This window comes from Lutra lutra, chromosome 6, assembly GCF_902655055.1.
Source record: "Lutra lutra chromosome 6, mLutLut1.2, whole genome shotgun sequence".
Taxonomy (NCBI): Eukaryota; Metazoa; Chordata; class Mammalia; order Carnivora; family Mustelidae; genus Lutra; species Lutra lutra.
In genome coordinates, this window is record NC_062283.1 from 99644918 (window position 1) to 99670858 (window position 25941).

The 25941-nt window shown below is 38.9% G+C and overlaps 1 protein-coding gene across 1 annotated transcript in view; it reads right to left on the reverse strand.

Moving 5' to 3' along the window:
- Positions 1-2392: 2392 nt before the first annotated feature.
- Positions 2393-25941, reverse strand: part of KATNA1 (katanin catalytic subunit A1) — a 35315-nt gene continuing 11766 nt past the window's right edge. Inside the window, exons 4-11 of the mRNA XM_047732167.1 lie at positions 21282-21462; positions 11237-11358; positions 9697-9802; positions 8661-8819; positions 5639-5765; positions 5004-5138; positions 4035-4161; positions 2393-2753 (exon numbers count right to left, since the gene is read on the reverse strand). Of these exons, the coding sequence (XP_047588123.1) occupies positions 2555-2753; positions 4035-4161; positions 5004-5138; positions 5639-5765; positions 8661-8819; positions 9697-9802; positions 11237-11358; positions 21282-21462 (1156 nt within the window). The 3' untranslated portion in view covers positions 2393-2554. The remainder of the gene's footprint in view (positions 2754-4034; positions 4162-5003; positions 5139-5638; positions 5766-8660; positions 8820-9696; positions 9803-11236; positions 11359-21281; positions 21463-25941) is intronic.

The following is a 25941-nucleotide window of genomic DNA, read 5'->3' on the forward strand; positions in this document are numbered from 1 at the left end:
CTTTGTAAAGGAAATTCTATCCACTTAATTACTATAATATATGAGACTTTATGAAAAGCACTTTATGAAATTCTAATTTAAAAGCTCAAGAATTTAACACTTATTTTTTTATTCAATTTAATGTGCCTTTATATTAAGTATGTGACTCAGTATAAAGTCACTGAAGTGTTTCATGATTTGATTATATCCTGTACCAAGACTACTTACCTGAATGCACCAGGATTTAAAAATAGTAGTGACATGTTCTCACTCTAAAATAAACTTTTTTTGAGGAAAACAGTATAGAGTTTTGGTATAAAAACATTTCCCAGTCAAGAACTGCTTCTAAGGGGGGTGCCTGGGTGGCTCAGTGGGTTAAGCCGCTGCCTTCGGCTCAGGTCATGATCCCAGGTCCTGGGTTCGAGCCCCACGTCGGGCTTTATGCTCAGCAGGGAGCCTGCTTCCTCCTCTCTCTCTGCCTGCCTCTCTGCCTACTTGTGATTTCTCTCTGTCAAATAAATAAATAAAATCTTAAAAAAAAAAAAAAAAAAAAAAGAACTGCTTCTAAGGAAGAGCTCCTTTCACAATACACTGGCTGAAACCAGGGCTCAAATCAGTTAAGGAGTCCGTCAACATCCTGGAATTAGACCATGTCCTTGCTCTTGTGGTTCTTAGAGCTATTTACCCTTCAGCGGTGTTTTGGTCTTTTTTTTTTTTTTTTTAAAGATTTTATTTATTTATTTGACAGAGATCACAAGCAGGCAGAGAGGCAGGCAGAGAGAGAAGAGGAAGCAGGCTCCCCGCTGAGCAGAGAGCCCGATGCGGGGCTCGATCCCAGGACTCCGAGACCATGACCTGAGCCGAAGGCAGCGGCTCAACCCACTGAGCCACCCAGGCGCCCCATTTTGGTCTTTTTTTTTAACCATCATTCACACTGACATCTATTTTATGCAATCTAGACATATAATACTTTACTCCAAATGGTATTTCCTATTGTTTAATTAATTATTTATGCAACCCATCATTTTAAACATACCATTCAAGAGTGTAGTGACTGGTTTTTAAAACCACCTTAAATGGGGGGGGGGTAAAATCCCCTTTGAGTTAGGCTAAATAGATATGTATGTATGGGGAAGGACGACAGGTAGCGAAATGAAGGAGTGAGATTTCATTTTGCCTAGCTATTTTTAATAAGGAATAACAGCCCTGTGAAACATACTTTCTCCATATTATAGAAGAATAAATAATAGCATGCGATTTGGTTTGATCCTAAAGTAACCCAGCTAGTAACACCTGCTTTATGTCCTTCCTCACCTTGAGATGCTAAAGATTCTAGTTCTAACTGCAAATAATGACAGGGTCTTATTGCATCCATTAAGCATATAGGGACTCAAGTGAGGAGAACCATGCAGGAGTCTCTGTGGCCCATTGGAGAGTGTGGTATGGGATTTGCAGCGAGCAGAGTCCTGTCTGCCTTCCCTCCCTACCAGTGAGACCCAGGACCACGGCATGATGCTCTTTTCTATGGTTGGGATGATACAGTAAGTTACTTTTTAAAAAGTAATCCTAAATGGGTATCTTACCTATAAGATTTTATACCATTAATTCCATTTATTAACCTACAGTTGCACCATTAACTATTTTAATTATGCTTTGTTTCCATGAGTGAATGGGTTCATGAGTTTCATTCATTAGAACACAGTGAGCAGCACGGGCTTATGAGCATCCACTTGCCTACAGTGCATCCTCAAACGTGGGCAGAATAAAGTCAAGCAAGAGTGCGTGCGCGTGTGTATGCATATTTATGTATGTATGTATTTATTTATTTATCTATCTATCTTAGTGCATTATTTTTTTTTTTTTTTTTTTTTTAAAGATTTTATTTATTTATTTGTCATAGAGAGAGAAGCGAGAGTGAGCACAGGCAGACAGAGTGGCAGGCAGAGGCAGAGGGAGAAGCAGGCTCCCCGCCAAGCAAGGAGCCCGATGTGGGACTCGATCCCAGGACGCTGGGATCATGACCTGAGCCGAAGGCAGCTGCTTAACCAACTGAGCCACCCAGGCGTCCCTATCTTAGTGCATTATAAAATGAAAGGTCTTTAAAGCTTTCCCAGGAAGGGGAGGGAAGCTACTATAACCCCAAGCAGGAAGGCACACCAGGGCCGTGGTTTGTGCATCAACTGGCTGCTTCTATAAAAACGTTTGGGAATTTTCAGTTATCCACTGGCATCCAAGGTGCTAGAGCAGTATTACTCCCTAGAAGGAACAGCAGCTGGACAGTGGAAGAGAAGACGCTGTACTTAGAAGTGCATGTAAAGACACTTTTCCAAGCTAAGTAATTGCCCCTGTGCTGCAACACAATGTGGTCCGTGAAAGAGAAAAATTGGGTAATGCTAAAGTAAAACACGTGTGCTTGCAGCTTTAAAAAATTGCCTTTATTCAGAATCATACTTTTTTTTTTAAATCTTACCATTATCAAAGTTTAAAAAAATATAGCACTCAGTGCAATGAAATACTACATTTAATTATTAATCAAGCACTTAAGGCAGGTTTCTCACAGTTTACATGTGAGAATTTAGCATGATCCAAACTCAAATATCCACTTCTCATATCTTTCAATGTCTGCAGCAGAAACGGACTTAGAGACCTTTTTTAAAGCCATTTCAAAGTCCTCCATAGTTGTAGGCATGTGCATTTCCTCTCTTGAAAGATTTCTGATCTCTTCTGGCGTCAAACCTTCAATGCGCCTTCTCATTGCCATCAAAGATGCATCCCTAGGTTTTAAATTAAAACAAAGTGTTACTTTGATTGAATAATTTTCTGTGAACAGAAAATCTTTTCAGTACGTGTTATTTTGTAATTACCCACTATACACACTTAGTACTGCGTAGACTCTTATCAGAATATAAGGCCTGTTCTGAGATATTTTTTAGCTGTTAAATATTCCATGAATTACGGATATTAATCAATTTAAATAACTGATACTGAGTAGGAAGCCAAGAAAAAGTAAAAGGGTGTAATAAAGAAGCTAACAATTGGGGCACCTGGGTGGCTCAGTGGGTTAAGCCTCTGCCTTCGGCTCAGGTCATGATCTCAGGGTCCTGGGACTGAGCCCCGCATTGGGCTCTCTGCTCAGCAGGGAGCTTGCTTCCCCCCTCTCTCTCTGCCTGCCTCTCTGCCTACTTGTGATCTGTCAAATAAATAGATAAAATCTTAAAAAAAAAAAAAAAAAGCTAGCAATTGAATTTCATTGTATGTGTCCAATAAAAGAAAGAATAAACATCAGAGAGATAGGAGAGAACCAGATGGCTGAAAAACTATTTTCTACACGGGTTGAGAAAATTAAATGGTCAAGTTAGCGTGTTTCAGCTTTCCCTCCTGTATTAGTTTTGTCTTGTTTTTTGGCGTTTTTTTTGTTTTTAAAGAAGAAACTTTTTAGACTCAAGGACCTCTCCTTTCATCAAGTTTCAGCTTTAATAACAGCCACCAAAGGGATAGCACTCTACAGTTGCCTTCCATCCACACGTTCTCACCGACGCTAACAACAAGCCCGTGTGGTATACTCTACAGTGAGTACCTTGCTAATAAACATATGAACTAATAGGACAAAACCTACTTGAATCAACTGGATTAGAGACTGTCTTTTTTCTTTTTTACTCCTGTTCCTGTCATATTTAAAAAACCTGCACTGAAAATGAGATTGTACTCCCCTGGAGTATGCCCAATCCATTTCACACTTCTTAGGAAAAACACTGAAGAGGTACACCAACATTTTTTTAATCCAAGAAAATTACTTATTTTCTATATTATACCAATTGTTCTAATATCAGCTTCCTGAACTTATAGCTTTCAAAAGCACTGCAGACTGTTCAATGACATGCAAGATACCCAAATTCTTACCAGCACCTTACCACAAACTTAATCCCAAAACTCTTGTCTCTCACTGGAAATTCTAATGTGGGTCTTTATTCTTCACCCATTTTATTAATTCAGCATAAAAACTTCATAACAAAAGTTTATACCCACATACCCTATGCTTTCAAAATAATTCATACCTGCACACATTGGTAATGTCTGCACCTGAATAACCTTCCATATTTTCTGCTATGCTTGCAAGGTCAACATCATCGGCCAATTCCAGTTCACGTAGACTTATTCGTAACAGCTCCTCCCTGCCTTTTGCTAATGATGGAAACAAATTAAAAAATGTAAGCCTTCCATGGCTCAGCAGGGAGCCTGCTAACACCCCCACCCCCACCTGCCCCCCCACTGTCTCTCTCTGCCTGCCTCTCTGCCTACTTGTGATCTCTCTCTGTGTCAAATAAATAAATGAAATCTTAAAAAAAAAACATATCACTTTAAAAAAAAATGTAAGCCTTCAACATAAACATATTTTTTTCTCAAATCTACTTTGTATGAGAAGTTTTTTTCCAATTCTTAGAGCTCATTTGCTTAAAAATTTAAGAGCCCTGGGACACCTGGGGTGGCTCAGTTGGTTGGACGACTGCCTTCGGCTCAGGTCATGATCCCAGAGTCCCGGGATCGAGTCCCGCATCGGGTTCCCAGCTCCATGGGGAGTCTGCTTCTCTCTCTGACCTTCTCCGCGCTCATGCTCTCTCTCACTGTCTTTCTCTCAAATAAATAAATAAAAATCTTTAAAAAAAAAAAAATTTAAGAGCCCTTCTAAATTTAAAATTTCCTGGTACCAGGTGGCTCAGTCAGCTGAGTGTCTGCCTTCAGCTCAGATCATAGTCTTGGGGTCCTGGGACTGAGCCCCACACTAGGAGTCTGCTTCTCCTTCTCCTGCCTCTCCCCTGGCTTGTGCAATCGCTCGCTCTCTCTGTCTCAAAGAAATAAATCTTTTTTTTTTTTTAATTTTCTGGTACCAGTTAATATAAGGAAGGACAACCTACATTTGTCTCTTTAAAGGAAATTAAATTAATTACTACCAAATTTTAAAATCTCTAAGCAAAACTACCTAAGAGTTAACATGAGCTTTCAGACAAGATTCAAATGCAGATAACCTGATGGTAATGGAATATAGATTCTTTTTTCAAGACGTCGTCTTAATGCCTCATCAATATCCCAGGGAAAATTAGTAGCTGCCAGAACCATAACCATTTTGGAAGGGTCATCATTTTCAGAAGCACCTCCAACACCTAAAAAAACGGGAGAGGAGAATGTAAAAAGACAGGAAGTCAGAGTATAGAAAATAAAGCTCAACTACTTAAAGATCATCACATATTTAGCACTAAATTGCAAGGTAGTGTAACTGTTAAGCCTCCCTAAGACTTCTAAGGCTAAATGGTACATATATGAATTTGTGGCCCAAGAAAAATGTTTTAATATGCAAAAAGTAGGACGCAAAATAGATTTAATCAAAAGACCTGCCCAGTTTAACTACATACCAGTTTCTTAAAGTTTTTCAAAAACATACATATCCCTCAGGCAAATTTATTTACATTTATTTCAATTTCATGCTGAAAATAAGAAATCCGAGCATATGCCCACGAGTGCTCTGTGAACAGCCATTATTTCTGGCATGTCCCCACAATACAGTCGATCTCCAGGATCTCCTTGCCAGCCCTCTCTGGTCTGCAGGAGCTGTGTGGCTTAGCCCTAGGAGTAGAGCTTGGTCAACGCACAGACATACACATACCATCCATCTGAACCAGCAGCTCGGCTTTCACCCTTCTGCTTGCTTCGTGCTCTTCAGAAGTCCCTCTGCGACTACAAATGGAATCTATCTCATCGATAAATATGGTGGCTGGAGAGTAAAATCGAGCCTAAATACAGAAACCATGTAACATCAGGTTTTTATTTCATTTAAAAAATAATCGGCAATAATTAGAAAAGAGCCCAGGAGCCCGCCACACCACACATCTCTCTCTCATCCCAGCATTGGGAGAAGATCAACTGGAGCAGCTACAAGACAGCTTCGAATGGAAACTCATCCTAGACTTCAATATGGTATGGCGTACTTTAACTGGCAGTATTTATTTATTCATGAGTGATATAAATACAGAATTACCTTATATGCTACAATAAGTCAACAGTGGTGGGAAAACATTTACAGATATTGGTAAGTGTTCTACAGTTCTAGAAAAAAAATGGTTACAGAAAATCATTACCTTAAATAAAATCATAGATTCCTTCTAAGAAATCCTAATTAAATTGCCATTTTTCTTTTGACAATACATTTATTATAGTAACTAAAGAAGTTCATAATCATTTTTAAAGATTTATTTTATAGTGAGAGAGCACGAGTGAGGGGAGGGACAGAGGGCGAGAGGAGGACAGCGAGGGAGAGAACCCTCTAAGCATGGAGCCCAGCGTGGGGCTCGATCTCACAACTCTGAGTTCATGATCTGAGCCAAAATCGAGAGTCGATGCCTAATCGAATGAATCACCCAAGCGCCTCCATAGTTATTATTTTTAAATGAAATATCCAATGAGGGCTAATTTCTCAGAGATTACTATAAAGACAATAAAAACAAGGCTTAAGGCACTGATGGCTATCGGAGCCACCACACAAAATCAAAGCCAACCCAGAGGTAAACAGACAGGCAAAGGTCAAAGAGACATCCCCCAAAACATCTAAATTGTTAGATCCTGCTAGGTCTAAAAAGCTGAAATAGATTCTGAAAAGTCCTCGCTGCATGATCCAATATACTATTCTTTTGGTTTAAACTCATTTGATTAGGTTTCTGATACTTGAAAATGAAAGTTCTTGACAATACAACAAAAAGTACACCATTAAGTTTTGGTTATGTGTTTGCTACCATGTCATGAGAAAAATCCTGGAAAGATTTGTATTTAAGTGGCATTATTAAAAATACAGGCCTTGGAAAAGAAAAAAAAAAAAAAAAGAAAAGAAAAGAACACTTGAAATATGTTTGCTTTGAGAGATTCAGGGGAGTGGGGCTGGGTCCTGGGGGAGAGGCAAGTCATCTACAGAGCAGACAAAACAAGATGTGAGAGGCAGTACTCTTCACTCCAGGAAAGAGTCCATATGATGAACAGGGGGGAAAAATTAAACCAGTTTTAATTTGAGTTTTAAATATGAGCCCTAATCAGAAGTCCCAAAGGCAGAAGCTCCAAACTGGCCAGTGACTCAGCCCCACTACTCAGCCCCACTACTCAGCAGCAGACAACTCAAAGTAGCAGATTCCAGAGAAGCAGGCACTTACTTAAAGATGGTTAACATCAGGGAAGCCAGTAAAAAACAAGCTGTTTGATAAACCTTCATAGCCCTCACCATAAAAAATAATGTAAATTAGGATTTTGTAAGAGGCTTCCCGGCACAGAAAAAAATGGTCATTTTTTTTTTTAATATAAACTCTCCTTTAGAAAATATATCAAATAATCCTGAAACAGAACAGCTACTACTGTTTAGCCCCTATGAGTCAGGCTCTACAGTAAGCAATTCACAGGCATTAGCTCATTGCGCCGTCCAAACATTACAGAGGCAGCTCCTGTATTACAGTCATCCTCTTACAGATAAACTGAGGAGCAGCAAAGGAATTTGCCCAGAGTTAGCCAGCTAGGAAAGAGATGACGGAGGTGGGATCTGAAGCTGGGCCACCGGACCCTAAAGACTCCAAACTTAGCCGTTCATTCTATTTACGTTACATTTTTTAAAAGCCTGAGTATTCTGGAATCCTGGCAATGTAATTCTCCTTCCCCTGAAGCAAAGGGCAAACTGATTTTTCAAACTCATCTAAGAGGTTCTCCACTACTACAGTATAAACTACAGATTCCCCTACTACAGTATAAATTTCTGATAAACTATTAAGAACCTGTTGGAATTTGCATCCTGCCATATGAATTATCAAACTTGAAGGAGAAAATGGGAATTCAAAGAGGGAGAAACCTTTACAGAAAATGGATAACATTAAATCGTAAGGGTTTTCATTTACTTGTTTAGTTTTATTCTGAGTCTAGGAAGTAAGATCTAATGTCACATTAACACGGTCATCTAAAGGGTTGTCCACAGTGAAGTCTTTAAAGTTAAGCATGCAAGTCCCTGTCCATATAATAAGCATAGCTCTGTCCTGATACACATAACTACACTATTTCTTAAATGAGGCAAGACTGAAATAATCAGTGAAGTTTAACAGTCAGAAGTCTAAAAAGCTGTTGAATTTAATCCACTCTACTATGAACTTGTTAAATTATAATTCCTTCTACTGATACTCAGATTAGCGGGAGTTGAAGAAGGGAAAAAAGAAACTCAAAGTAATAGGAAAAGGAGGAACAAAAGTCTGGATCATTAAACTTAAGGTATTTAGCACAGTTAATAGATTGGAGGGATCTAACCACAACTACTTGATTTTCACCATCTCATATTACTATTACAACACTGCACTTATCATATTATAAGTAAGCCTACTGATTTAAAAAACATAATAATTTCAAACACCTAGAACAGATTAGGAAGGCAGATCCCATAATGTGAGCATGTCCATAAGCCAACAGAGATGGCTCTTCCTCTGGAGGAAAGGAGACACAGAAAAACTCCAGTTACTCGTGGATTTGTGGGTTCTAGCTTCAAGGGCATGGGAATCACACTCTGGACACAGTATCATCCAGCCCAGCTATTCTACATACTGGAAATAGTTACGACTCACTTCTATCCCTTTTAGAGGTAAAGAATCATTAGAGTGGTCTCAAACATTCACCATTTCAAACAGAAGACGAACAAGCTTCTCAGACTCCCCTCTGTATTTGGAAGTCAGAGTTGACGAAGACACATTGAAGAACGTTGTCTTGCATTCCGTAGCTACTGCCTTAGCAAGGAGGGTCTTTCCTGTGCCAGGTGGGCCAACCATCAACACTCCCTGTCGGGGAAAATAATAACGTAACTGAAAAATTTACCTGCCACTGTTCTAATTCACAAGAATTCCATTACTAAGAATTAATTTTCAACTAACATAAAATATTAAGAAAAATAAAAATAAGCAAAAGGATATACTTTATCACCAAGTTATTTTTTTCATTACAAAAGGTAACTACATTATTAAAAATGTGGAACTCAGAAATGAGAAAAATACAATGTTATAATACTGACATTGTAAAATTACACCCTAACACAGGTACCAATAGTATTTGGATACATTTCCTGCTAGTCTCTAGGTCAAACAAATTGGTTTTTTTTTTGTTACATAGTTGTACTTGAAAAATGTCCAGAATTTTGTAGCTCGCTTATCATTTAATATTTCAAGAATTTTTAATAATAAGTACAGAGCTAGCCATGACCACATTTTCTATGTCCAAGAAAGTTTTTTTTCAGTCTCTTTTCAGATCAACTCATGACTTATTAAAAAGTATCCATTCAATACAGACAGATAGGTCTCAATTTCTTAAGGACAACAGCAAGAAGTAGAGGATACAAGTTCTGTAGCAGATACACCCAATGGAGTAGTTCTGCACTAGGCAACTTGTTCATGTTTGCAAATATGAGCTCATTCTAAATCAACTTTCCAAAGGTCACCCTGTGCCTATTTCTTACTCTGGGAACCTTGCAATAGCTTTTGGTCTAAACAAAATAAGGAGTTATCATTTACTTCAAAATTTTCCTTAAAAAATAAATAAATAAAATAAAATTTGCCTTACTTATTCTTTCCCCTCACTCCCCTGAATAAGATAAATACTGGTTTTCTGCAGCAAAGTACCTGCCGTTCATTTTGAGAACACTATTAACAGTAATAAACTTACTTTCCATGGTCTCCTAATGCCCTTAAAGAATTCTGGCATCCACATCGGTAACACCACAGCTTCCTTCAGCAACTTTTTAGCTTCTACTAAATCAGCGATATCATCCCTGAAAGAGGATATATTTTATCAACACCCTCTTAGATCACATATTTAGCTATAGGCACTCTTGCAAAACACAGAAGCACCGTTTTCCACAGCTGCCAGACTGCGAAGCCCCACGCCTGGCATGAGTGAACTCGCACACAGGGAGGAGGCCTGCCACACCAGCCAGGACACGTGCAGCACAACCTGAATCTTTAATTCCTGGCAATAATGATTTCCAAGTTGGTGAATGACACCACTGGTCTATAGGCCCACTCTTAGGTATTTATCATGCCATCTTATTTTAAATTCCTACCCTTGTGATGCTCATTTTCATAAACTCCATGATTTAGAAACAATGAGCCCATTTTAAAAAAAGGGGGGCGCAGCTCAGACAGTTAACCATCTGCCTTCAGCTCAGGGTCCTGGGATAGAGCCCCACATCCGGCTCTCAGCTCAGCGGGAAGCCTGCTTCTCCCTCTCCCACTCCCCCTGCTTGTGATCCCTCTCTCGCTGTGTCTCTGTCAAATAAATAAGTAAAATCTTTTTTAAAAAGTAAGAATAAAAAGGGCATAAAGCAGAGACAAGGCTCCAATATTGCTGCTTTGCCCCCAACCCTATTTAAATGTAGACACCAAGGATAAAGAGTATCACAGAGACTACTATGAAGTTACCACCAACCACCAGAAAACTCTTACTGCTACTACTATTACTGGTACATGTGGCATTTTCATGAAAATACATGTTTACTATATAAATACCAAATATCAAAAAATATTTTTAAAAATATCCCCAAAGTCATACCTAAAAATCATTAAGATTTTAATGATAAATATATAGCAGAATGTACCTAATTTCGTGGGAAAGAGGGCCTTTTTTTAAAATTTTTTTTGAAAGGGAGCTTTTAGAACTCAGTGTGATAATTACAGTTCTTTGATTAGATACAGTAAGTCAAGCTGAGAACCACTGCTCAAAGTCACAGAAAATAAAAGCAACATGCATGGGACAAACCTATAGATAACAAGCAACAACGGGGCATCTGGCTGGCTCAGTCGCTAGAGCACTGCAACTCCCGATCTGCGTAGGGGTTGAGTTCAAGTCCCACTTGGGCACAGAGCTTACATAGGAACAAAAAAAACAAAAGCAAACAACACACATGCCTAAGAATCCGTGCCATTTCAGCATTAGAGGATGTCCCAAAAAGAAGAAGAGATGTCTATGATCTTTATGAGATTTTTTTATTTAATAGAAACTTATTCATCGTTTGTTATTTTATTAAATAAAGATCTCAGACAAAAATCTGGTAGAGCCGGAACCAAGCGCTGGGCTTACATTGCAGGCACTCTCATCCCAGCCTCAAGGGCTGATGATCTTCAGTGCGTTTACTAAAAGTAATGGTTCCCTTTACTTTTCCAAAAAGCATTCTCAGCACCAGTTATCTTGCTGTGCTATAACTTACCATCGAACATTGGGATTCTGAGAAATTATATCTCTTTCCAAAGCTTCCACTAAGTCCTTATCATATCCGGTACTATCAAATTTACTTGTCTCTGGTTCGGTAACTGCAGCAGGTGATTTGTTCTACATTGGGAGAAGAACACAAGAACTTCTGATTGACTCAAAAATGATACACAGAAACAAAGACTGGACTCCAGTGAGTGATATTTTTAAAAGAGCTAATATAATAGTAGAAGTAACAAGAGAATCCAAGACTATTAAGTCATCCTCTACACCAAGATCAGAGTTTCATACTCAATTTTTACTTTTACATTAAAAGTATGATGAAAGTGTTCAAGAAAAACAAAAATACTATGCATATGAATTGGTGAAAATAAAAAAAATCAACACTAAGATGAACTGGTTAAAGACAGATGGCTTATGTAGTTAAGATTATAGCTCGCTTTTTTTTTTTTTTTTTAAAGATGTAATTTATTTATTTGAGAGCGAGAGTGAGCTTGTGCATGTGAGTTGGGTGGGGAGCAGAGGGAAAGGCAAAGAATCTCAAGCAAACTCCATGCTGGCGCGAAGCCCTGTGAAGTCTCCATTTCACAATCCTGAGGTCACGACCAGAGCCAAAACCAAAAGTTGGATGCTTGACAGACTAAGCCACGCAGGTGCCCCATCGATGGCTCACTCTTAACCACCTGCTCGGCCCTCATCAATGCTCCTACAACTTTGCTTTTCTGTTCCCACCCTGCTCCAAAACAGACACCATCCCCAGGAGCGATCCCCTCCCACCCTCCACGACTGCAGCCCATAGGGCCCCAGCTCCTAGGCCCTGCACTGAAATACTCCAGGGCACAATGGCAAACACACAGAGCGCTGCAAGATATTTTACATTTTTTAGTGAAACCCAGCATTTTCTGTTGAACTCTGAGTGAAATACCAGCTCCCTCTCTGTCTCTAGATTAAAACTGCTACATTCCTTTCAGTGATGCCATATTTTTGTGAGGCTGGGTTTCTGGCAGTTTCTGTGATAAAAAAAATAGCGGGAGAAAATCAAGGTGAAAGAGGAATCAGAGTGAAATATCCACTCTGCCTCTGAAGTCTGAGAAACTGAGCAGCGCCCAAAGTTATCTGAACTGAACTTCTGCACCGGTGTTATGGGTATTCTTTTTGTCCTTGAGGGGCTGGTGAAAACATCAGAGACACTCATGAATTTCTTAAGACAAGAAAATTTATGACGCGCTTACTGTGAACAGTCATTTACTTGGGTCTTGTACAAGAATTCTCACCCTGTCTCATTAACATTGTTTTGCCCATTATGTGCTTTCTCTGTCAGCAGTGCTATCTAAAGTCAGTATTAATATCTACGCTTAACCAGTATTTATATATTCAAAGGTCTTAACACTAGATGGTCAAAAGTGTCTTACAATACACATATTCACTATCCAATACAAACATACAAAATTCAAGGAAGGTATTGTGCAGTCTTTAGAAGGCTGGGGCCCCTGGCTGGCTCAGACAGAAAAGCATGAGACTCTTGATCTCAGGGTTGTGAGTTCAAGCCCCACGTTGGGTGCAGACATCACTAAAACAATAAAATAAAATGAACTTTAAAAAACAAATAAATAGGGGCGCCTGGGTGGCTCAGTGGGTTGAGCCGCTGCCTTCAGCTCAGGTCATGATCTCAGGGTCCTGGGATTGAGCCCCGCATGGGGCTCTCTGCTCAGCGGGGTGCCTGCTTCCTCCTCTCTCTCTGCCTGCCTCTCTGCCTGCTTGTGATCTCTCGCTGTCAAATAAATAAATAAAATCTTAAAAAAATAAATAAATAAATAAATAAGGGGCACCTGGGTGGCTCAGTTGGCTAAGCATCTGCCTTCGGCTCAGGTCATGATCCCAGGGGCTCCCTGCTCGGTGAGGAGCCTGCTTCCCCCTTCCCCTCTGCCTGCCACTTTGCCTACTTGTTCTCTCTCTGTCAAATAAATTTTTAAAAAATCTTTTTTTTTTTTTTTAGATTTTATTTATTTATTTGTCAGAGAGAGAGAGCAAGCACAGGCAGACAGAGTGGCAGGCAGAGGCAGAGGGAGAAGCAGGCTCCCCACAGAACAAGGAGCCCGATGTGGGACTCGATCCCAGGACGCTGGGATCATGACCTGAGCCGAAGGCAGCTGCTTAACCAACTGAGCCACCCAGGCGTCCCAAATTTTTAAAAAATCTTAAAAAAAATAAAATAAAATAAAAAATTAAAAAATAAAGAAAAGAGACGATGGTTATCTTTTAGGATTTATGCAGTTGTTCATTCACAAATATTTACCAAGAACTCATTCTGTACTAGCGGCTGTGGGGGACAGAAAGAAGACACTGTCCTTGATTACTGGGAACTCACACTGTGAGCCTAGAAAGACACAGATAGAAAAGCACTCTCTAGTTGTTTTCTTTCTTCCCACAGAACACAGTGCTGGTGGGATGTCTGCAGACAAAGCAAAAATGAATTTAAGCTAGGCAGAAAGGAGAAACAAATAATAGGTCACCAAAGGGAGATATGGAATTTGAAGTGCTGACATTTTTGATAGGATTTTATTAGCTGAAATAGTACAGTTTCCTTTAAGCACATATTGATTTAATAACTTGCTCTGAGTAAAAATGCTACCAATTACTAGCAGGTGAAAGGGAGCAGGAGAGGGGCTAAAAAGAACACAGCATCCTTTCTAATGCTTAAAATAAAGTTGAAGATGAACCAGTTACCCAGGAGATAAATACCCAGGTTTAAAACCAGTTATTGTAAAAGCTGGCAACATTAAACACACAAAATCCAAATCCACTATCTCAATTAAAATAATTTAAAGTGACAGCTAGACTTTCACTCACAGGAAAACAGAGTGCTATGGAGAACTAAAAATCCTGGCATTAGACATTTAACAAAGACAGGACTTTGAAAAGTATAGAGAAAGGAAAGCCAACCAGGGAACCTATAAAACCTTCTAGGTTTTCTTTCTCCTTCATAAATCCAGACTCAAGGTCAAAGAAGCCAAAAACCCAGAAACACCATGGGCACACAAAAACACAACAAAAGCTTGCTCTCTCTAGCCAGAGGACCAAGAAAGAAGGAGGCTAGCAAGACGGAACTTCCAGACAACACTCTAGTCAAGCACCTCAGGAAAGGCTGGATCCCAGACCTAGCCAGGCAAGCAAAAGCCAGGTAGAGAGCCTAGGCTTCCACCCTTGGGAAGCTGGAATGAGGTACTCTACACCTCCATTAGGGTATAACAGAGGCCAATTAGGGAGCTGGAATTTTCATCCCTGCCAATCAGTGACAGGACTCCCACTCAGTAAGCAGAGATTACAGAGGAAGTGTGTGACCCACCCAGAAGTAACGGGGCACTGGGGTGGTGTCAGAGGAAGACCTGCAGACTCAAGACAAGGTCACTCCCACCACAATGTTACTGGAGTTCACACGGACAACTTCCGTCACAGCTCAGTGGTAATGAGAAGACCCTTTCCCCCATTCAGGTGTCAACAGAGGCTGGGTGGGACTTCTACTTTCATCTGATTGTGACCCCTCCCCCCATTTCCCTGATACAGCAGTGTCAGAAAAAGTCAGGTAAAACAGTAGGTGTAAATAACATCTACAGTCTCATAACATAATATGAAAATGTCCAGGTTGCAATCTAAAATCACTTGTTATACCAAGAACTGCAAAAGATCTCAAACTTAACGAGAAGACAATCAACACATGCCAAGATAGAATTTCCTGAAAGATTTGAAAACCACCATGAATTTAAAATGCTTCAAATGAGCAATTATGAAATCTGAAACAAACCAAAAAAACAGAAAACTTCAGAAAGAAATAGAAGACCCCAAATTAATCCATTGAGAGTAATAAGCAAAACAACACCTTGCCTACCGGGAAAAACTATTCAAATGAGAGGAATTTCTCCTCAGAAGAGGAGGCCAGAAGGACTTGGCACAAAACTGTTCAAGAAAAAGAACTGTTAATACAGAATCCTTTACCCAGCCTTCAGGGAATGAAAGGGTAATCAAAACATTCTTAGATGAAGGAAAAATAAGAGAATTCGTTGCCAAGAGACCAACCCTAAAAAAAAAAACAAACAAAAACTTGGTTAAAAGTTGTTCTCTAAACAGAAAAGAAACAATGTAAAAAAGACCCTTGGAAGGATGAAAGGACACAGTAAGTAAATATAGGGGTAAGTACAACAGGCCTTCTTTCTCCTTTTGAGTTTTCTAATTTATTTAATAGTTGAAGCAAAACACTGTGTGATGAGGCTAGATCTAAATGAAGGAGAGGAAATATTTAAAAACAATTATAAATGGGAGAGGAAAAAGGGATATAAAGAGAAATAAGATTTCTCCCATCCAAGTACTAACCAGGCCCGACCCTGCTTAGCTTCCGAGATCAGACGAGATCGGGCGCGTTCAGGGTGGTATGGCCGTAGACGAGAAATAAGATTTCTATACTTTATTCAAAGTGGTAAAATGACAGTATCAGTCAACCAGTACAAGTTTTGTACACGTGAAATCTAGAGCAACCACTGAAAAAGCTAACACAAAGGAATATCCTCAAAACCATTATGGAATATCAAAATGTAATTCTAAAAAATATTCAAGTAACCCCCATGAAAAGGCCAGAAAAAGAACACAGAATAAAAAACAAAACAAAAACCACATCAGAAAACCGAAAATAAAACAGCAGACTTGAACTCCAACATAACAAAATACATTAATCATAAATGGCCCATACACACCAACTAAAAGAAATTAAGTGGAATAAATTAAAAACATGACTCAATCATCAAGAAACTTGTCCAAATACAAAGATACAGGTAGGGTGAACGTAAAAGAATGGAAAAAGGTTTAACGTGCAAACATTAATCAAAGAAAAATAGGCATGGCTATATTAATATCAGACAAAGTCAATTTCAAAGAAAAAACCAAAAGCCAAAAACCAAAACACAACACCTACCAGAGACAGAGAGGGACATTACATAATGATAAACAAGTGAATCCACCTAGAAAACAAAGCAATCCTAAATGTGAACGCACCGAACAAAGCCACAATATATGAAGCAAAAGCCCAGAGAAGTGAACAAATTGGCAAACCTTTACATATAGATGGAGACTTCAACAACTCATCTCTCAACAACTGACAGAACAACCAGAAAGAAAATCAGCAAGTATACAGAAAAACTGAACAGCACCATCACCCAGCAGAACCTAACTGATATTAACAGAAAGTTCCACCCAACAAAGGCAAAATACACATTATTTTCAAGTACTCATAGAACATATTTCAAGTATTTGCAGAACATATACCAAGACAGACCATATTCAGGGCCATACAACAAACTTCAACAACTTTAAAATGATTGACATCATATAGACTATATTCTCTAAGCACAAAGGATTCAAACTAGAAACTGTTATTGATAACAGAGAAGTAACATAATCTCTGGACTATCAGAAACTAAGTAACACACTTATAAATTAAAGGGTCAAAGATAAAGTCTCAGAAAAAAATTTTTAAATACATTGAATTAAATGAAAAGGAAGATAAAACATAATTTCTGGGACACAGTTAAAGCTGAGTACTGAGAGGGAAACTTACAGCACTAAGTGCATAGATTAGGGAATAAATCTTAATAATCTAAACTCCCATCTAAAAATGTACAGAAGAATAAACTCAAAGCAAGGAGAAAAAAGGAAGTAACAGTGATAAGAGCAAAGGCCAATAAAATGAAAAACAAAGAAACACAGGGAAAAATCAATAAAACAAAGAACTGGGGCACCTGGGTGGCTCAGTCATTAAGCATTTGCCTTTGGCTCAGGTCATGATCTGAGGGTCCCAGGACTGAGCCCCACATCAGGCTCCCTGCTCAACGAGAAGCCTACTTCTCCCTCACCCACTCCCCCTGCCTGTGTTCCCTCTCTCACTGTGTCTCAGTCAAATAAATAAAATCTTAAAAACAAACAAACAAAAACTACTACTTTGAAAAGGTGAATGAAACTGACAGCAGCACTGAAAATGAAAAAAACAGAAAATACCAATTATCAATGTCAAAAATGACCTAGACTTGCAGATACCAAAATAATAACATGGAATCTTACAAAAAACTGTACATACATAAATCTGTTAACTTAGACAGAAGGGATTATGTCTTGAAAAACCAACTACCACAACTCACCTAATATGAAAGATTATTTGAACAGCCTTACAACTACTGAAGAAATTGAATTCATAATTTTAAAACCAAAAAAGAAACATCCAAACCTAGATGTTTCACTGGACAATTTTCTCAAACATTTAAACAAGAATGACTAATCTGATACAGTATCTTCCAGAAAACAGAAGGAACAATTCTCAATTCATCATTTTTGAAAAAGGTATGAAAGCAATTCAATAAAATACAGCCTTTTCAACAAATGATGCTGGAGAAATTGCACATGTACAACAGGCAAAAAGTGAACCTCAACCTAAGTCCACAACTTACACAAAAATCAACTCACAACAGACCATGGGCTTAAATGTAAAACATAAAATTATAAAACTTTTAGAAAAAAATAGAAAATTTTCAGGATCTAGGGCTAGGCAAAGAGTTAAAAACTTGACATCATATGGTATAATTATTTATAAATGGAATACTGGACTTCATCAAAATTAAAATCTTTTGCCTTGTAAAAGATCCAGTAAAAAGGATTTAAAAAAGAAAAGTTGCACACTGAAAGAAAATGTTTTCAAAACACATATTGACAAAGGGCTAGTACCTAGAATATATAAAGAACTCTCAAACCCCAATAAAAGAATGGACAAGTCATTCTGACAATGGACAACAGACTTTAAGAGAGAGCACTGAAGAGCACTCTGTGCTTGTTTTCCTTTCCTCTAGTCCTCTGGACAGCTACTATTTAGAAGAGCAGACCAACTCAATAAGAAAGATTGTTAGAATGTACTTATTACTGAAAAGAACAGATTATGATTCCACTTGTGCCAAAAAAAAAAAATCATGCATATGGAAAAGGATATACCATGTAAACAGATCTCAGGAGGGGTAGGAATGTGAGTTTGAGGTTTTTTTTTTTTACTTAATTCTATTTTTGATTTTCTAAAATGAATATGTTATAAAAGATTTTAAATAGGATAAAAATCTATTCACCTTCTATGGCTCAATGGTTTTATTTTTTCCATAAAGTTTTCTGACTACCACCAACTTCTAAGAATTCTGTTCTTTTTAGTCATTAGTTACTACCACTGTTAAGCAACTAATTATGCTATAATTACTTGAAATATATTAATCTGGTCTCCCCAAGTATAGTTTCTCAACAATGGGTACATATACTCAAGACACACCAGCTGATTTGGGGGGAAAACCTATTTTGTTTTTTTAAAGATTTTATTTATTTGTCAGAGAGAGAACAGCAGGCAGAGGGAGAGGGAGAAGCAGACTCTCTCCTTGGCAGGGAGCCCGATGAGGGGCTTGATCCCAGGACCCTGGGATCATGACCTGAGCCGAAGGCAGATGCTTACCCGACTGAGCCACCCAGGCACCCCAGGGAAAAAACCTATTTTATACATTTGTTCTCTGCTGTCCCATACCCCATGCTCAAAGTCCTGAGGATTTTAGCAATTAAGTGAAGCCTACACTCAGCAGATACAGATAAGACCACCTCTTATTGCAGCTAATCTTACGTTTATTTAGTATACTTACTTTTCCTACTCTTGGTTGAAATAGCAGAGAACCAAAGAGTGGTGGAAACACTATACGTTTAAAAACTGATGGGGCGCCTGGGTGGCTCAGTGGGTTAGGCCGCTGCCTTCGGCTCGGGTCATGATCCCAGGTCCTGGGTTCGAGCCCCGCATCGGGCTTTCTGCTCGGCGGGGAGCCTGCTTCCTCCTCTCTCTCTCTGCCTGCCTCTCTGCCTACTTGTGATTTCTCTCTGTCAAATAAATAAATAAAATCTTTAAAAAAAAAAAAAAACTGACGGTTAGAATACTTTCACTGATACACAAGAACTTTTTTCTTAAGTGAGTTTCCTTTTAGGGGATTTATTTTTGTCTTGCTTTTAACCCACAACTTCTACCTTTGCTTTTATATCCATTAAGGACCATTTTAAATATAGTCACCAACATCTGAAATATCTCATTTAATTTTTGAAAAAATGCAATGGCAAAACTGTCTAAACCAACAGCAAATACAGGAAAATCTCAGTTACATGGAATGTATGGGAAATAGTAAAAGCTGACACTCAAGAAGTATGTGCTGGGAGCCAGGAAAAAGTTACACACTTACCCTACAAAAACTCTAGGAGACAGGTGTTAAAATAATTCTATATAAGAGGAAATAAAACTTAGAAAGACTAAATAGCTTATAGTAACATAGCCAGAAAGAGCAGCGTTGGTGCTTCAACACAGGTCCACCTGTATCTAAAGCCCATGATCTTCATCACCATGCTGTATTTTTGAAAAGCTTTATGTTTTCGTGCCTTACCAGCAAGATCATATTAATTTAATCTCTCTTGGATAACTGATTTGTTGATTATTATTGTGCCCGAAAATGAGGAGGTACTCAGGGAACGAGGAGTACATGTTAAAAAAGCACAGGATCTAGCTTCCAAGGTCACACTCCTCAAATCTTGGACAATTTAAGCATCAAAAAGATAGCAACAGATGATAATTCACTGAACCAAATAATCCATGACTGCATACTGATAAAATTGAATAAAGAGAAAGAGATGAAATTTTTCCTTATGGTAGGATACCAATTAATGTTTCTTTCTTTCTTTCTTTCTTTCTTTTTTTTTTTTAATTTATTTGACAGAGAGAGATCACAAGTAGGCAGAGAGGCAGGCAGAGAGAGGGGGGCAGGAGGAAGCAGGCTCCCTGCTGAGCGGAGAGCCTGGCACGGGGCTCAATCACAGGACCCCGGTACCACGACCCGAGCCGAAGGCAGAGCTTCACCCACTGAGCCACCCAGGCGCCCCAGGATACCAATTAAATGTAGAAGAAATAACAGCATTAGAAAATCATGATTTTTCAATTATCACAGGAATAACTGATTTAGGCAGGCATCACTGGATGCTAAAACAAGTAGATGAAATTTTGATGAGAAATACGATATTTACGTAGTCTCAAGGTATCTCCCCCTAAATTACTGTAAAGGGAAAAAAGAGTAACTTTATAGTGGAGAGCCTAGGCAGACACCACCCTAACGAAGCACTCTAATTTATCACAAGTCACAGAACGAATAAACATCCTGTGTCTCCTTATTATACACTGTAAAGAACAAAACTTTTCTTCAATGGTATTCCTGTCAAAAATGCACACCCTCCATCTAATCACAAAGAAACATCAGAAACAGTCCAAACTGAGACGCATTCTACAAAACTACTGGGCTGTACTCTTCAAAAACGCCGGCCAAAAAAAAGAGAAAAGCTGAGAAAGATTTTCGTTATCAAAGAGACTACAGAAACATGACAACAAAATGTAGTGTACACTTCCCTACTATGTCCTTGCATGGGAATAAAATGAACTACAAATGTCATTACTGGGATAACAGGGCTAAATTTTAGGAGGGCCTATGGATTGATACAGTACTGTATCAATGTAAAATGTATGGGTTTTGACGACTGTACTGTGTTTATGTAGAACAATGTCCAAGTACCTAGGAAATACACTCTAAAGTATTTAAGGGTAAAAGGGCATGCAGGATACCTACAATTTACTCTCAATGTTACAGAAAAAAAATTGTACATAGAGAGATGATAAAGCAAAACGGGTAAAATATTAGTAATTGGTAAAACTGGATAAATTTATACCATTTATACCAACTTGTTTGCAAATCTGAAATTATTTCAAAATATAAAGATAAAAAAAATACTCCAAAACGTTTGCTTAATATTGTGAATGGGAAAAATCCCAGTGTAGGTGGAATATGACTAAGGTTTTATTATGGTCTGGTGGTTTCAATGACTAAAAATTATTAACATTTACACAGTCTTCATTTTTAAGGTTAATAAATATTTCATTTATGAAAACCAGTAACATTTACCTTTTCCTCTCTTCCTTTACTCTGTTCTTTCTTTTCCCGACAACGAACAGCTTTCCCTCTGTCGTTGTGAAGATTGTGGGCAGAAGAACGGTGAACTCTGACAGTTGTGCCTGGACGGTTACCATGTGGCTTAGGGTCACTGTACTGAGGAGACTGGCGTTTTCTAGGTCCTGGCGAGGGTCTAATTAGACACAAGATCATGAAAATCATAATGAACTGGAGGTGATCCAAATACAGATGAACACATATCACATGTAAGTTAGAGTCTATGACCTAAAGAAGCCAAGGCAATAATGGAACACAAGATAGGACTGAATGAACGAAGTCACAAATCTAAGATCTGATATTTCTATGTTACACAGTGGTCTGTGGTGATTTAACTAACGAGAAGAATGGACTGCAGTATGGTTATATGGTAGAAATAATAGAAGGCAAGTGATCATCACCTCTCCTTTGAGAGGCAGTCACTGGTGTCCATCAACGATGAATGAAAACTTCATCTGATTCTTAAAAACTGAAATGACAGCAATTATCAGAGAGAGTTTTATCAAAAGAACCAGAACAGCACAGGTACAGGATTCACATGTATCCACTGGTACATGTGTAAGCTGACATTATTTTATTTAGAGTATATCACAGTTCTTATATTTTAATTAATAAAATTAAGTCATTTTCCCACTTAAAACACTGGCATAACCAGTGGCTGTGGACAGTCAACAGAAGTGAGGTACAGCATCTTACATTTACACACACTGCCTCATGTCATCTTTCCTTCTGTGGCAGGACCCGCACCGCCCAAATATTTCTCAGGCTCCTAGACGTGGTTGGGGCCATTAAAATGAGCAATAAAAAAGGTAAAAGAGGCCTATTCTCAAATACCTCAAGTATGGTTAAGAAAGAAGGCATGTAAAATTAGGCAAGTATGCCAAAAAATGTACAAGAGACCAAGTGCTACCAATGACCTCAAGAGGACAGAAAATAAACTAGGCCTAGAAACACAGGAGATGAACTAAACAAGAGGGTAAAACTGCAGACAAGAAAATCAGGGGCACTTGGGTGGCTCAGTGGGCTAAGCCTCTGCCTTCAGCTCAGGTCATGATCTCAAGGTCCCAGGATCGAGCCCCCCATTGGGCTCTCTGCTCAGCGGGGAACCTGCTTCCCCCTCTCTCTCTGCCTGCCTCTCTGCCTACTTGTGATCTGTCAAATAAATAAATAAAATCTTAAAAAAGAAAAGAAAAAGGGGCGCCTGGGTGGCTCAGTGTGTTAAAGCCTCTGCCTTTGGCTCAGGTCATGATCCCAGGAGTCCTGGGATCGAGCCCTGAATCGGGCTCTCTGCTCAGCAGGGAGCCTGCTTCCTCCCTTCTCTCTCTCTGCCTGCCTCTCTGCCTACTTGTGATCTCTCTCTCTGTCAAATAAATTAAAAAATAAAATATTAAAAAAAAGAAAAGAAAAGAAAAGAAAAGAAAATCAGTGTAGAAAAGCAGAGAAATCAAAGTGATCCTCATCTATGTAAAGAATTATAAAGACACTAACTATAGACAATGGTGAGCCTTCAGGGAGGATACTGGAGAGAAGGTGGTTCAGTGAATAGAAAATCTGAATGAATACTAGTTCAAGAGGCTTAGGTTTTAGCTAACTGCTGCTCAAAGGTTTAAGAAAGATGAGTCCAGGGCTGAGATAGATACACCGATAAAGGGAACAGAAAGCAGGGGTATCTGCAGGTTACAAATGTTACGGAGGCATGAGATGAGGGCCTGGCTTAAGGCGGTAAGCAATGTAAGTCCGAGAGATACACTATTAAAAAAGATACTCCTAGCCATGGAAAGTTGAGAATGAGGATTTGGTGGGATGATAAAGACAAAAAGGAACAATGGGGGTTTAATTTTTGGATTTAGGCACCTGGATAGCCAAGTGGAGCTATTTCTTTAAAAGATGTATTTATTCTCCTTTAACTAGAAAAATAATGTAAAACAGACACAGAAATATAATCAAGTGTAAAGAATAAAAGTCACCTGTAACCCCATTACCCAGAGTTAACCACTTAACATATTAGTCTATTTTCTTATAACTACCTTTCATTTAAACAGAACTGGAACTGTTATATACACATCCACTCATATTTTTCTCTAATCATATAAGGCATTTCCTATATCATCACCTCATAAATGGCTTTTAATGACTAGATGGCAGTTACATGTAAAATATGCCACTTTCTATCCACTTCTTATTGCTAGCTATTCATTCCTCCAAAAACTAATTTACTGAACTATCACTGTTGATTATGCACTTGGAACAAAAAATTTCAAATAAGTTTAATAAAACCTTTACTCTTACAGACTTATATCTGTGTGTGTATGTATGTGCGTGGAGAGGGTGCATCAATGAAGACATCAGATGATGCTACATGCGGTCTAGAAAAATAAAGGAGGGTAGGGGCTCTCATCAGGGGCGGGAGGCATTTCAGGTAGGGTGGTCGGAGAAGGACTTTCTCAGGTAACAGCTCAACAAGGTGAGACCGGAAGGAAATGAGAGAGTAAGTCATGAAATGTCTGAGCTGAAGGAAAGTCACATGCAAAGAAGTGAAGCATCTGTGTGTTTGACCTGCTCGAGGATGAAGAGTTATAAGAACTCAGGTTCTAGAGTTAGTACAGAACGGGACCGCATGTGCTGTTGAAGGAGATGGTGAAAACTTTGGGTTTTATTGAGGGATAAGGAGATATATGAGGGATGCTGGCTTTTAAAAGACATTTTAAAAGATTCACATTTAATAGCTTTGAAGCTATTTCTAATCTTTGCTCTAAAAGGCTCAGTGAACCACCTCGTACAAACGTTTCTGTGCATGATCACAGAAGAGAACAGTGGGGGCGCCTGGGTGGCTCAGTGGGTTAAGCCTCTGCCTTCAGCTCAGGTCATGATCTCAGGGTCCTGGGATCGAGCGGGGAGCCTACTTCCCCGTCTCTCTCTGCCTGCCTCTCTGCTTACTTGTGATCTATCAAATAAATACATAAAATCTTTTAAAAAATACATAAATAAATAAAAGAAGAGAACACTGGATCAGCTCAATCATTTCTTTAAAAGGGACTAAAATCCAGCTGATGACAAGGTCAGAATCACCAACAGAGTTCAAGAATGAGTAAGCTCTCATAAGCATGAGTACAAATGAAGACTAACAAAAAATATAAAGCTTTGAGGGCTATCTAGTTGACGGAGCGAGTAAAATAAACTACAGGAAGGAGCAAAGACACAGCAAATAAAGTCAAAGAGGAGAACTTTATAGTTAAGAGTGATCCATCCAAGGCACTTAAGATGGGGGACAGAAAAAGATATTGAAGAAAGCAAAAAGCAATCAGAAAGGAAACTAGGACTTATCATCATAGAATTTCTTAGATGAAGAGACTCTTCTAATTCAACGTTCTACTTCTCCCAAGGAGACTCCTCCTGCCTATGCTTGTTAGATTGAGGCGACCAAATAATTCATTAAATTTGAAAGGAACTAAATTTTCACTGGGCACATGTATTCATCAGAAAGTTCTTACCAATAAAGTCAGAAAGGAGTTATAGGGCTGTTGTGGACTGAATGTGTCCCCCCAAAATTCAGTGTATTAAATCTCTCATCCCCGATGAGACCATTTAGAGTAAAGGATTAATTAAAGTTAGGGGAACCGGGCTGGCTCAGTCAGTAAAGCATGTGACTCTTGATCTCAGGTTGTGAGTTCAAGCTCCATGTTGGGCATGGAGCCTACTTAAAAATTAATTAATTAATTAATTAAAGTTAAATAAGGCGTTGATCTGAGGACCCTGTCCTTGTGAGAGACACCGGAGACCTTGATCATTCCCAAAGACAGACACAAGGCAGCTGTCTGCCCGGAAGAGTCCTCAGGAACCAAACTAGCAAGCACCCTGATCTTGGACTTCTGGTCTCCAGAACTGTGAGAAATAAAGACAAATTTCTGTTGTGTGAGCCACCAGTGTGGTGTATTTTGTTATAGCAGCAGGAACAGACTAATAGCACAGGGGCCAAATGATGATTCTCCAGAAAGAGGAAAGAAAAAGAAAGTACATAGGGGGGGCGCCTGGGTGGCTCAGTAGGTTAAAGCCTCTGCCTTTGGCTCAGGTCATGATCCCAGGGTCCTGGGATTGAGCCCCACATCTGGCTCTCTGCTCAGTGGGGAGCCTGCTTCCCTTCCTCTCTCTCTGCCTGCCTCTCTGCCTACTTGTATTCTGTCTGTCAAATAAATAAAATGTTTAAAAAAAAAAAAACTATGTAGGTTATATATAACCCTTTAAAAGCACCCAAACCTGCAATATCTCCTAGGTAAACCTATATTATTTCAGACTCTCAGAGAGTGAAAACCCAGAATCCACATTTTAATAAGTGCCCCAAGAGATCTTTAGGTATTCTAGAGTTTGAGAATAACTGGTACGGCAGAGAATGTCAGCTTTATAATCAAATATCTGCGTTCAAATTAGCTCCACCAATTATTAGCTTTGTGATAATGGGGGAAAGTCACTGTACATCTAACTATCTTATCTGCAATAAAAGGAAAACAGGACTTATTTGAAAGGCTAACTGTGAATAGATGAAATAACATGTATAGTTCTAACAGTGCTTAGGACACATGCGCACTCAACATCCAGCACTTATAAAATATAATCAAGC